Below are 12,698 nucleotides of genomic sequence, written 5' to 3'. Positions count from 1 at the left end.
GAAAAAAAGAAAAAAGAGTACTCCTTTTTCTGCCCAATCGGTCCCTACATCTTCATAGTTGGACGCTTTGTCCCGTTCAAATAAGCGAATTAAATAATTGTGCTGTGGAACAACTTGACAAAAGGTACAGATATGCTTAAACTCAACCATAGGTGTCTATCCAAGGCACATCTAATCTAAGCTACATGCCAATTTGCCAATGATTAAAAAATTTTGTGTTTGACACCAATAATATCGGCCAATACCACAAACAAATGAATCATTTTATATTCATCACCCCTAAAAATAATTATGTTGAAGATGTAAAGCCCTCATGTAGTGAATCATTTTATATAAAAAAACATATTGATTAGTTAAAACGCTTTAATAAAAAGAAAAAGTTTGTCCTTTGACATGATCATTATAAAAATAAAAAAATAAAAAAATTTGAGTATCACTTCATGCATACATATGAATGAATGTATTTAAAATATATATATATATATATACATATTAAAATTTCTACCTAAAAACATATATGCATATTTAAAAATAAAAACATACATGCGTATTTTTAAAAAGACTTAAGTTGAATTGTTTTCTCTCTGTGTCCAATTTACCTTGTTTTTATTTTGAGAAATGATATGTCTATAATATTTTTATAACAAATTACAAGTGGTAAGTTGTTATTGTTAGGGCAAAAAAGTAATCTTAGCGTTAGTTTGAAATTTGAACTAATAACAACTAACCACCTGTGATTTGTTGTAAAAATGTTATAAAAATATTGTAGATATAATATCTCTCTTATATTATTTCAATCAATAGTTTGACTTGCTTTTTAAAGTAAACTAGTAAAGGTGTCTACATAAGACAGTTTAGTAAAAATCGGTAGAGAAAATTTAGTATCACGACTAATCTCACAATTTCTTTGTAAATACGGCAGAGTATGAGTGGTAGAGAAAAAATAATAAGTCTATGTGTAAGTGATAAGTAATTATTTATAATTTGTCACGTCTAAATTATAATAAAAAATTATAAAATAGTGTGTTATTCTAGTACAACTTAAAAAAATATCGTTCTATTTGTTCCAATTTTCCAAGAGGCCGGTGACCACACATTTCTAGTAAAAAATCTTGTACCATTTGCTCCACTTTCCAAAGGTCACCACACATGTAAGGTTAAAAAACCACACACTTATTTCTTAAAAAAAAAAAAAGGAAAAAAAGAAAAAAAAAAAAAAAACCCTTACAGCTAAAAAACAAAAATTGATAATTTGATATCGGTTTGCATCTCAACCATAGCGCCTTTTCTTTAACTGTGCGTTTATATTTTTTAATTAAATTGATAAATATATACGATTATATACCATATGAACATAATATATATTATTACTTTTAAAAAAAATGATTGGTCATATGATATATTATTTTATGCAAATGACTGTTCTATTTTATTAATAATTTTATTTTAGACTATGAAAAAGTTTATAAATATAATTTTTGTGTCACAATTCTAACAACAATTTTGATATATATGACTGAATTATAAATAAAAAATTGTAGATTCACATCCAAGTAATGGTTATCGAATAATAATCACACATGTTGTCAAATTGTGGCAAAAATTATGACAAAAATGTATGATTGTAGAAAATTTATTAGAATATTGCTGTTGTCAGAAAAAAAAAAAAAAAAAAAAGGATTAGTCGTTTCATTTCTATATGCGCCCTCCAAGACAAATTCCTGCCCCACCACTGTTTAAAAGCAATTAAAATGTGTAATTTGAATTATTGATTGAGCCACTCTGCCTTCTCATTCGCTTCATTCCCTGACTTCTAGTGGTTTCTACTTTCTAACTTTCTATTGACATTAATTACCTGCCTATCTTTACGGTAAGAGAAAAGAAGTAAAATTACATTTTAAACCTCATAGATTAGGGAGTGTACCAAATAAAGTTTTCTTCTTTTAATGAAATTAAGTTTTCTTCTCAAAAAAAAAAAAAGAGAAAAGAAGTAAAATTACATTTTAAACCTCATAGATTAGGGAGTGTACCAAATAAATTAAACCACAGAGTTTCAAAAGCGATAAATTTAGTTCTAAGTTTTTTAAATTAACAAATTTAATCGTATGGTTTCAAAAATTACAAATCAAACATTGATGTTTTATAAAGTAACAAATTAAATCTCAACCATTTAATTTTGTTTGGGGTTTAATTTAGGATGGGGGTTAAATTTGTAACTTAGAAAAGAAAAAGCAAAAATATGTTCCAACTACAAGTCAATAGCCCCCTTGAATTGTTGGGTTCATGAATCCTTCTCCTTCAAATCACTATCAACACGTTTGACAAGTTGGAACACGAGGTAAGTTAATTAAGCAATCCATTCATGCATAGGTTTAGGAATTCGTGTGTCTTGCGTGTGATAATAATAATAATTGTCTCATAAATTCATCCCCTGATCGTATAATATGTGAATTTCACATGGTTGTATGGTTTACATGATGTGAGAAGAATAATGCATATATATGAAGCATGGATTACCTCCAATTTATATACTTCTGAGGTAATGTGAAACAAACTCTTTGATACAAACAAAATAACTCTAAATTCAACCTCTCTATACCTTAGAGAAGGCTGGTCTAATTTACAACCAATAGGAATGTTTTTTTTTTTTTTTTTTGTGTACAACTCAACCAGTCTATTCTTTTAACGTCGTTTAGTACGTAATAGCAACCAGTCAAGATGGGGATGGGAAAAGCTTCCTCAAACACAAATGTCCAAACTATTTAATATCTAAGACCCATCCCAAATCATTATTAAATTTAGGAATTTGTATTAAAAAATTTTCAATTTGAGTTGAAAAGAAAAGTTCCAAACCTATTTGTTTACTTACCATTGATCGGCTTTAACAGGCCGGGTTGGATATGGTTTAACTAAAATTAAACTTCCAAAATATTTTAAACTAATTAAGTGAGACTAATCATTGAACCTCCAAGCACTAATCCTTAAAAGGGTACCGACTCACTCAACTGGGCAGTGAAATTAGAAATTGGGAACAAGGGACATACAGGCACAAAAAGTTATAGTTTACATTTCACATCAATCCAACATAGACAGCAAGTCCTGAACTTCACATATTTTATATAGCATGACACAACAATTTTCAATATACATATGTTATGAATTTATATATGGTTATTGAAACAATACTTTCACTCTTAATATTTGATGGGCTTTGGTTATATACTCGGTAGGCCCTCTAGAGGCTCTCATATGCAAAACACTAATGTAACTCGATAGAATTCATGGAAATAAGCAACTTATTGAGTATAGTAGATTTGATCTTATACCTTTTCATAAATATTAACGTATTGTAAGTTTGTTAAGCTAATATGATTGCACAAGACATCCCTACGTTTCCTCTATTTGTTTAGTAAAATTTTAGATTTCAACCAAATTTTGGTATCTTCTTCTCTTTTGTTTTAACCAGCCTTTCTTCTTTTTAATTGTTGAACAATATTGTTTATTATTATTATATTACCTATGTTTCAAAATTCCATTATTCTATATTAGGTTGTGAATTGGATGGCAAGCCAGCAATGGCCTATAAAAACAATTGGACCAACTATTCCATCGATGTACTTAGACAAGAGGTTGGATGATGACAAAGAGTATGGCCTTCATTTATTCAAGCCTGATGTGGATGCTTGTATAAAGTGGCTAGACACAAAGGAAACTCACTCAGTTGTTTACACATCGTTTGGAAGCTTAGCATCCTTGGGAGAAGAGCAGATGCAAGAGCTAACATGGGGCCTAAAGAATAGCAATTGCTACTTCTTGTGGATTGTTAGAGAAACCGAACAAAAAAAGCTTCCCACTAATTTTCTACAAGAAACAGCGGGGAAGGGACTTGTTGTGAGTTGGTGCCCTCAGTTAGAAGTATTGGCTCATAAGGCCATTGGGTGCTTCATGACTCATTGTGGATGGAACTCGACTCTTGAGGCATTAAGCTTGGGGGTGCCAATGGTTGCAATGCCACAATGGACGGATCAATTGACTAATGCAAAGTTCATTGTGGATGTGTGGAAGGTAGGGGTTAGAATTAAATTGGATGAAAGGGGCATAGCTACCAAAGAAGAAATAGAGTTGTGTATAAGAGAAGTGATAGGAGGAGAACGAGGGAAAGAGATGAGAGGGAATTCAATAAGATGGAAAGAACTGGCTAAAGAGGCAATGAATGAAGGTGGAAGTTCAGATAAAAACATAGAGGACTTTGTGACAAAACTTGTTTGCTCGTAAAGTTAATGCAAGCGGCAACTCTTCATTTGAATAATGATCAAGAAAATGATTTCACTTTAGGAGGATTTATTTTAGTGATGGCAAGCATCACCAAGTTTGAGGAATTTTATTTTTATCGAAACATTACTTATGTCTTTTCACTATAAGGAATGCACATTATTTTTTTAATAGGTAATAGCAAATTTAATTTTAACTAGGAGTAGACTCTTCTTGTACAGAAAGAAAAAAAAAAAAAAAAAAAAAGGGGCAAAAATTAGTTTTAAATGAATGTAGAATAGTTTTAAATAGATTGGAAATATTACACATTCCTAGTGTTATAAAAAAATTTAGTTGTTTTTTTTATATTATGTATAAATTCACGAATTCAGTAAAAAAAAAAAAATGTTTAAATTCATGAAATTAAAGATAAAATAACTTTGGGCACAATTTTATTTTTTTATTATTATTTTAGATAACGATGGATGTCTTATTCTTTAATCAAACAATACTACTTCATACCTATGAGACACCACAAAAATTTCATTGACATACAGTGGTGGTAGATTGAACCTAGGATCTTTGAGTTTACATCAGGTCTCAAACCAATGAGCCCACTATTTGGGTAACTCTATGGGGGTGTTGCCACAAATTGAAGTGCATTTAGAGTATAAAGATACATGACATCAAATTTGAAGGAAAATGTAAGGTTGAATTTAATCAACCATGTGTTGGCTTTATTCCGTGACAAATTTGCTTGTAATACAGCACTTAGAAACCCTGTATTTAAGTGGGAATCATGTAAGGGTAGTGTGTGAGAGAGTGTGAAGAAATGCTCAAGACTATGCAGTTAAGCAAGGACTCGCGGCTGGACTCGCGGGAGGCTCGCGGCTTCAAGCCGCCAAAAGTTACACACGCGCAGAGCATGCAGTGGAGCTGAACAGTCATGCCAGCTGGAGCACTACAAGACAAAAATCCAGACTGGCCACTCAGTTAGCTCGCGGCTTGAACTTGCGACTCACTCAAGTCGCGAGGTCAAGTCGCCAGCCAACCCTGTTTTGGAAAAATTGACTCTTTGCATTCCATTATCACACCAATATAAATACCCCTCATTCCCACAAAATATGTGTGGCCATTCAGAAAGAAAAATCGTAAGAGAGGTTTCTTCAAAACACCCACTTAATTAGAGATAGCTACTCATTCTTAGAGAGAAATCTTTGTAGTCTCTTCTCATTCCCTCTCTCATTGTCATACCTATTGAGAGAAGATTTCTATACAAACACTATCCACACCCATTCAGAGTGTTGAGTGTTTTTGGAGCTTTGGGAAGCATTGGAAGATGCCAAGGATGGCGGATGCTATGGATTATAGCGGAATCCGATAAGTTAGAAAAGAAAAAGGTTCGGCGCAACCTCGTTGGAGCAAGAAGCTTGGAGGGCTTAGGTACATCGGATAGATTAGACTTGGAGGGTCTATTACTGTTCATGTATCCCAACTACATTTTCTAATAGATTATTAACCGCTTGGAGGGCGGTGGAGAGGTTTTACGCCGAGGGCTTCGGTTTCCTCTTCGATAACACATTGTGTGTTGTCCTTGTGTTTGCATCTCTTTTCCCTTTATCTTTGCCTTTTATTTTCTGCCGTGGATGTGATTTTAATTGGCATAGATTATTTACCAATTTTGTATTAAGCTTTTGTTCATGTTTCACACATTAATTGTTTGATATAAAGCTTGAATTGGTTATTTGTAAATTGGGGGTCTAAACGTTCAAGGGTGTTTATACACATATTTGAACTTTCAGAAAATTAGGACATTTGGCACAAAATTGTGATACAATTAAAATCTAATTTGAATTCTTGATTGAGCCATTATGGTTCTACATTGACTTCAATTAGCTACTTGTAGTGGTTTCTATCGGAATTATTACATGCCTGTGGGAAAAAAGAAGCATAAAATTACATTTTAAGTAACAAACTAAACCATATAATTTGAAAATTAATAACTTTAGTCCTAAGGTTTTAAAAAGTATCAAATTAAATCAAACCATATAGTTTTTAAAATAACAGATCAAATCCCTATTTTTTAAAATATCAAATGAAAGTTAAACATTTATATAAGTTGAACAACATTGTATTTGAGGTCAATATAGGATAAGGATTAAATTTGCAACTTTGTAAAAGAAAGAAAACAGAAAAAGAAAAAAGAAAAGAAAAAAAAGAAGGTATGGTCAAAGTCCAACTACAAGTCTGCAACACCCCTTGAATTGTTGTGTTTATGCATCCTTCTCCTTCAAATCACCATCAATTATTTATCTTCAAAGAGAGCAATCGTACTAAAGATAAGAACTTCAAAATAACAGAGCCCACAGTTGTCTTTACTATTAAGGAACTGACTAGTGTCGAAAATCTTTACCACGTTGAATTGAATAAAATCAGTAAAAGCTCCCCTGTAATTTTAGTTCATGAATTATTCACCCTCCTACTTCCATAGAGAGAAAGCATTAAAAGAAAATGGAGGGATGAGATTAGATTAGAAATTGTGATATACAATGCTAAAGAAACAACATTTTTTCACGACTTCATAAGATGTCAAGTAATGATTGGAGTAACATTATTTTTTTTAAGTCAATTACTAATAGAACTTTTATTCTGCATTAATCATAACATAACAATATTTTATATGGAAAAAATAAATGAAAAATGTCACCAAATTTATAATATACAAAACCCTAAGACCTTTTTAAAGAGAAAGAAATGGCTCACATACTTTTGTATAATTTTTATTTTGTTAAACACAGAAGTCATGTTTGAATACCAAAAATTGATCTTTTGTTACTTTTTTTTTTTGAATAAAAAATTTTCCCTTTTCATGCTTAAATGATGTTGCAAAAGCTTAGAAAAAGTACACACAATACTCTTTTGATAGAATAGAAACTAAACTATTAGCTTTTTGTAGTATACCTCGAATCCATAGGGTATTTCCTTGAATCCACGAAGAGAGAGAAAAAAAAACTGGAATTCACTAGAGAATGAATTTGACAAAAGTCTGTATTTATTGATAATAATCTTGTGCATTTTTAGACCCCTTAAACACAAACAGATTAACCTAATTATTTAGCCCAGTGGTTAACTTAGATAAATTATGCAGATTTAGGTTAACACAGATAAATCATATCATTGAAACAGTGTGGAAAATAAATAATACAATGATATGATAACACAGGAAAACCAAACCAGTAAAAAACCTGTGGAAGATTTAACTTACCTATCCTCAAGGTGAAACAAATCTACTATGAAAGAATTGAAGTTTACACAATAGCGATTTAGACCGCTAATATCCTATTTCTATCTCGAGAAGGAAACTTGTAGGGGTAAAATTCCCAAACCAAACAATGGGCCTTGGGCCCCATACAGAGTCCAGCCACATCCGAGGAGAAAGAGGGGCGCCAAAAGGACTTTCAGCCCAACTCTAATGAGTCTAAACTTATTTAAAAAGAGGTCCGAGGAGGAATGTCTCCTCGGACGTGCCAAATATGGACCAAACATGCACCCTATCCATAATAAGGAATCACTCCAACGAATATTGGTAGTAAGGACAAGCCTCACAAAGCCGGGAGAAGGAAGAGAGTATAGGATGTCTAGGGAGAGATCACAACTGCCACATTAAATGCAGGGAAGCTACTTTTCTGGCCGCATTAATGTGGAGAGGACAGGCGAACAGTGTTACCTTGGCCACTACAACTCACAGAAAGGTAGGAGGGATGTCCGATGGGACGGGCACTCAAGTGAAGGTCCAGATGATCAACAAGTGTAAGGCTCTGATTACTTTAAGGAGGCTATATAAGAGAAGAGCATCCCTATAAAGAGGGGATAAAAAAAAAGAGGAAAAAAGAAAGAATAGAAGAGAGAGAGAAAGACCATAACCTTTGATCAGGAACAGAAGTGCACCCGCACGTCTCATCGGACCAAACATCCAGTGGACATGAAGGAGATATTCTTACGTTCAATCATTGCATGGCCCAAAATTAACTAACACTCACTTCGTTAAGGCCTAGTTCTGTAACCCGTTCTCTACAAATTCATTGTTTAGGGCTCTTTGGACCAGAATCACCTACCTGCTGGGCCTGGGCCTCAAAAATTGACCCTACAATTGGCACCGTCTGTGGGAAGAATTTGTGTCTCAACAAGTGAAACCGTTAGAAATGAAAGGATCAGGTTCGCGCCAAACCGGACACACAGACTTCTAACGGCAAGAAAATTTTTTGAACCTCGAACGGGAAAAGGATCGAGACAAGCAGCGAGAGGGTAGTGTAAACACTTCCCACACGAGCAGAAGTCGCTCGAAAGAGAAAGGTCACGCATCCTATAAGCGAAACGATCACAGGGCTCTACAGCAAGAAATTGACAACTTGAAGGAAAAGTTACGCCGAGCACAACGAAAACGTCTTTCACCCGGTTCGGACACTGGCGATGTGGAAGACAATGAGTACAGGCGGAGATCAAGAACTCCTCCAAGTGAAAATTTTTCTTATGAGGAAGAACAACCTCGCAAACGCGGTCACAAAAGCCCGTCTTACCAAGGCCTGGCAAATGACGCCATGAGTAAGGCCCTAGACCGCATCTCTCAGTCGCCCTTCATGCGTAGGATAGAGAAGGCTGAACTTTCTCGGTGGTTCCACCAACCAGCCTTTGCCATATACAATGGTCGGACGGACCCAGTGGAGCACATAAGCCAGTTTAACCAGAGGATGGCCGTCCATTCCAGGGACGAGGCATTGATGTGCAAAGTGTTTCCGTCTAGCCTGGGACCCATGGCGATGAGGTGGTTTGATGGCCTCAAGCTGAACTCCATAAATTCCTTTAAGCAGCTAACACAGGCTTTTGGTTCCCGCTTCATCACCAGCAGCAGAGTCCCTCGGCCCCTAGATTCCCTCCTATCCTTGTCCATGCAAGAGGGAGAGACACTGAAGGCCTATTCAGACAGGTACTGGGAAATGTACAATGAGATAGAGGGAAATTACGATGACGTCGCCATTAGCACATTCAAGAGGGGCCTGCCGACAGAGCATGGTTTAAGGAAGTCTCTGGATGGGAAGCCGGTCACTAGTGTGCGCCAACTCATGGACAGAATTGACAAGTACAAAAGGGTCAAGGAAGACCAACAAACGGGGAAGGGCAAAGCGAAGGTTGTCCCTCAGGAGAGGAGGGACTTCAGGTCGGACTGCTTTAACAACAGTAATAGGCCAAGAAGGGATTACTCGGGGCAGTCTGGATCCACTGGGGCACAAGCAGTCCATGCTGTGTTCCAAGAACCATTACATAAGATTCTAGAGAAGGCGAAGAACGAACCATTCTTCCAATGGCCAAGCCGGATGTCAGGTGACCCCTTGAAACGTAACCAGAATTTGTATTGCGCATATCACCAAGAGCCGGGCCACAACACCGATGATTGTAGGAATCTGAAAAACCTCTTGGACCAGCTTATCCGAGAGGGGAAGCTGAGACATCTATTGCATCACCCTGCTGGATGGCAGGAGCAGTCAAACATGGAAACCAGGCAAAGTACATTGAGGCCACCCCTTAGCATAATAAATGTAATTCTCGCTGCACCAAGAAGGACCGGCTCCAATCCTTTCAGAGTAATGTCGGTGGGTAGGCTCCCGGCTGAAGCTGGCTACAGGAAATCCAAGAGGGCTAAAGGGATGGTGACGCCCTTAATCGGATTCTTGGATGAGGATAAATTAGGAACCCTTCAACCCCATGATGATGCCCTGGTCGTCACGCTTAGAATTGGAGGATACAATGTGAAGAGGGTGCTAGTTGACCAAGGCAGCGCCGTGGAAGTAATGTATCCTGACTTGTATAAGGGATTGAAGTTGAAGCCAGAAGACCTGACGGCATACGACTCCCCTTTGGTTAGCTTTGAAGGAAAAACCGTCACCCTGAAAGGCATGATTAGGCTGCCAATACAAACAGACTCAGACGTGGTGGAGGTGGACTTTATTGTGGTAGATGCATACTCCCCCTACACTGCCATCGTGGCTCGACCGTGGCTTCACGCCTTAGGGGCTGTGTCATCAACCTTACACCAAAAGGTGAAATATCCGTCAGGAGGCTGAGTGAAAGAAGTAATAAGGAACCAGGCGATGGCCCGACAATGCATAGTGTCAGCAATCTCACGACGACCGAATAGTGAGCCCTCCACCTCACCCGAGAACGGCTTACAGCAATTAACGGCCCCAGCCTCAGCCTTGGGTAGTGGGGGACCAGCCACGGAAGCAAGTTGCGAGGATTTGGAGAAAGTACTTGTCGGTTCAGACCCAGAGAGGTTTTTTCAAGTCGGCTCGGAATTACCGCCCCAAGAGAAGGAGATGCTAATTGATTTTCTCAGACAGAATGTGGACGTGTTTGCCTAGGACGCCTACGAGGCCCCTGGGGTTGACCCAAATTTCATTTGCCATCATCTTCATGTTAGCTCGACCATAACGCCTAAGAAGCAGCCTCCTCAGCGACCGTTGAAAGAGCATGCAGACGCCGTGAGAGAGGAGGTCACAAAATTGAAGAAAGCAGGAGCTATCAAGGAGGTGTTCTACCCCGAATAGTTGGCCAACATAGTCGTCGTAAAAAAGAAGAATGGGAAATGGTGGGTCTGCGTAGACTTCACGGACCTAAATAAGGCCTGCCCGAAGGATCCTTTCCCCATGCCGCGGATAAACCGATTGGTGGATTCGACTGTGGGACACCCTCGAATGAGTTTTTTGGACGCCTTCCAAGGATACCATCAAATACCCCTGGCTGCCGAGGATCAAGAAAAAATGGCTTTTGTCACTCCAGTCAAAAATTATCATTATAAAGTAATGCCCTTTGGCTTAAAGAATGCCGGATCAACCTGCTAAAGGATGATGACCAGGATGTTTGAACAGCAAATGGGTAAGAGCATCGAAGTTTATATAGATGACATGGTGGTAAAAAGCAAATTAGTGCCCAACCACGTTAGAGACCTCGGCGATATCTTTCGAGTTCTGAGAAAATACAGGCTACGCCTAAACGCGTCCAAGTGTTCATTGGGGGTGGGATCAGGGAAATTCTTAGGTTACATGGTGACCCACAGAGGCATCGATTGCTGTAGCCTCTCACGCATTGAGCTTAGTGCTAATCCGAGAAGACAACGGCACTCAGCAGCCTATCTACTACGTACGCAAATCGCTGCATAAGGCAGAGATCCAATACCTTCCCCTCGAAAAGGCCGTGCTGGCAATCATACAAGCCACATGAAAGCTCCCTCACTATTTTCAAGCACATACTGTTGTTGTACTAACCCAACTTCTGTTGAGATCCATACTTTGGAGCGCCGACTACACGGGTAGAATAGCAAAATGGGGGACGATTCTAGGCCCCTTCGACATTAGGTACATGCCTCGCACCGCTGTGAAGGGTCAAGTTCTCGCAGATCTAGTAGCTGAATTTGCAAAGCCCACACTAGAAGGAGGGGGAGGGACACTAAGCCCTGACAGAAAATTGATTAACGCAATCTCTCAACAAGAGCCCAGTTGGTGGAAAGCGCACATTGACGGCGCGGCCAACCAAAGGGGCTCAGGGGTGGGGCTCGTTTTGGTCTCCCCCGAGGGGATCACCATCAAAAAATCGTTGAGGCTGGGTTTCTCGGCTACGAATAATGAAGCAGAGTATGAGGCACTATTGGAAGGAATGACAATGATCCAGAAACTGGGTGGAAAATCTGTGAATATGTTCTCGGACTCAAGACTCGTTGTGGGACAAGTAAATGGGGAATTGGAGGCGAGGGATAAAAGAAAACAAGAGTATCGAGTCCAAGTCAAGCGCTTGCAAACCCATTTCTGTCACTTCAATCTGGTGCACGTGTCCAGGAGCGGGAACATCCATGCTAATTCTCTTGCAACGCTCGCAACCTCCTCAGCTCAGCCACTCCCTTGGGTTATTCTCATAGAAGATCTCTACCGCCTAACGACGGCGAGGACCAATCCAGTACAGGTTCACAGCATCAGGGCAGGGCCTAGCTGGATGGATCCTCTAGTACTGTTCTTGAAGCACGACACCTTGCTAGAAGAGAAGAACGAGGCCGACAAGATCAGAAGAAAGGCTTCTCGATTCTGGCTATCCGAGGACTCCAATTTGTACAGGCGCTCATTCTCAGGACCGTACTTGCTGTGTGTGCACCCAGATGCCACTAAACTCATCTTGGAGGAATTACACAAAGGGATTTGCAAAAGTCATACGGGGGGTAGGTCCCTGTCCCATAGTGCCATAACGCAAGGTTATTGGTAGCCAAGCATGTAGAAAGAGGCGCAGGAATTTGTAAAGAAGTGCGACCAGTGCCAAAGGTTCGCCCTGAATATACATCAGCCAGGCGGAACCCTTAACCCGCTGTCCAGCCCTTGGCCTTTCGCACAGTGGGGCCTAGACATCCT

General features: G+C 38.5%; 2 protein-coding genes and 1 long non-coding RNA gene across 5 annotated transcripts in view; 2 read left to right on the top strand and 1 right to left on the bottom strand.

Moving 5' to 3' along the window:
• The window catches only part of LOC126704452 (mogroside IE synthase-like), a 40,313-nt gene extending 35,842 nt beyond the window's left edge, over window positions 1–4,471 (top strand). For all 3 annotated transcript variants that reach the window (XM_050403486.1, XM_050403489.1, XM_050403488.1), the window contains exon 3: window positions 3,550–4,471. In XM_050403486.1, coding sequence (XP_050259443.1) covers window positions 3,550–4,275 — 726 coding nt within the window. In that variant the 3' untranslated portion in view covers window positions 4,276–4,471. The remainder of the gene's footprint in view (window positions 1–3,549) is intronic.
• On the bottom strand, window positions 1,679–2,097 carry LOC126704454 (uncharacterized). Its single transcript, XR_007648184.1, has 2 exons — window positions 2,010–2,097; window positions 1,679–1,903 (listed from the first exon to the last, which is right to left on the bottom strand). It is a non-coding gene; the product is annotated as an uncharacterized LOC126704454 (long non-coding RNA).
• A 4,726-nt stretch (window positions 4,472–9,197) lies between the features above and the next one.
• Window positions 9,198–10,853, top strand: LOC126703733 (uncharacterized). The gene is made up of 2 exons (XM_050402815.1): window positions 9,198–10,166; window positions 10,668–10,853. Exons 1-2 carry the CDS (start codon window positions 9,198–9,200, stop codon window positions 10,851–10,853), a joined length of 1,155 nt encoding a protein of 384 aa, XP_050258772.1.
• Window positions 10,854–12,698: the final 1,845 nt, after the last annotated feature.

This window comes from Quercus robur, chromosome 10, assembly GCF_932294415.1.
Source record: "Quercus robur chromosome 10, dhQueRobu3.1, whole genome shotgun sequence".
In the NCBI taxonomy this organism is placed as follows: domain Eukaryota; kingdom Viridiplantae; phylum Streptophyta; class Magnoliopsida; order Fagales; family Fagaceae; genus Quercus; species Quercus robur.
This window is presented reverse-complemented; position numbering and strand designations above follow the sequence as displayed.

Excerpts from the sequence above, each read along its gene's own strand:
- LOC126703733 (XM_050402815.1), top strand. The coding sequence starts at position 9,198 with ATGCAAGAGGGAGAGACACTGAAGGCCTATTCAGACAGGTACTGGGAA. Across the intron at positions 10,167-10,667 it reads CGGCATACGACTCCCCTTTG|GACGCCTACGAGGCCCCTGG; the intron begins GTTAGCTTTGAA and ends GTGTTTGCCTAG.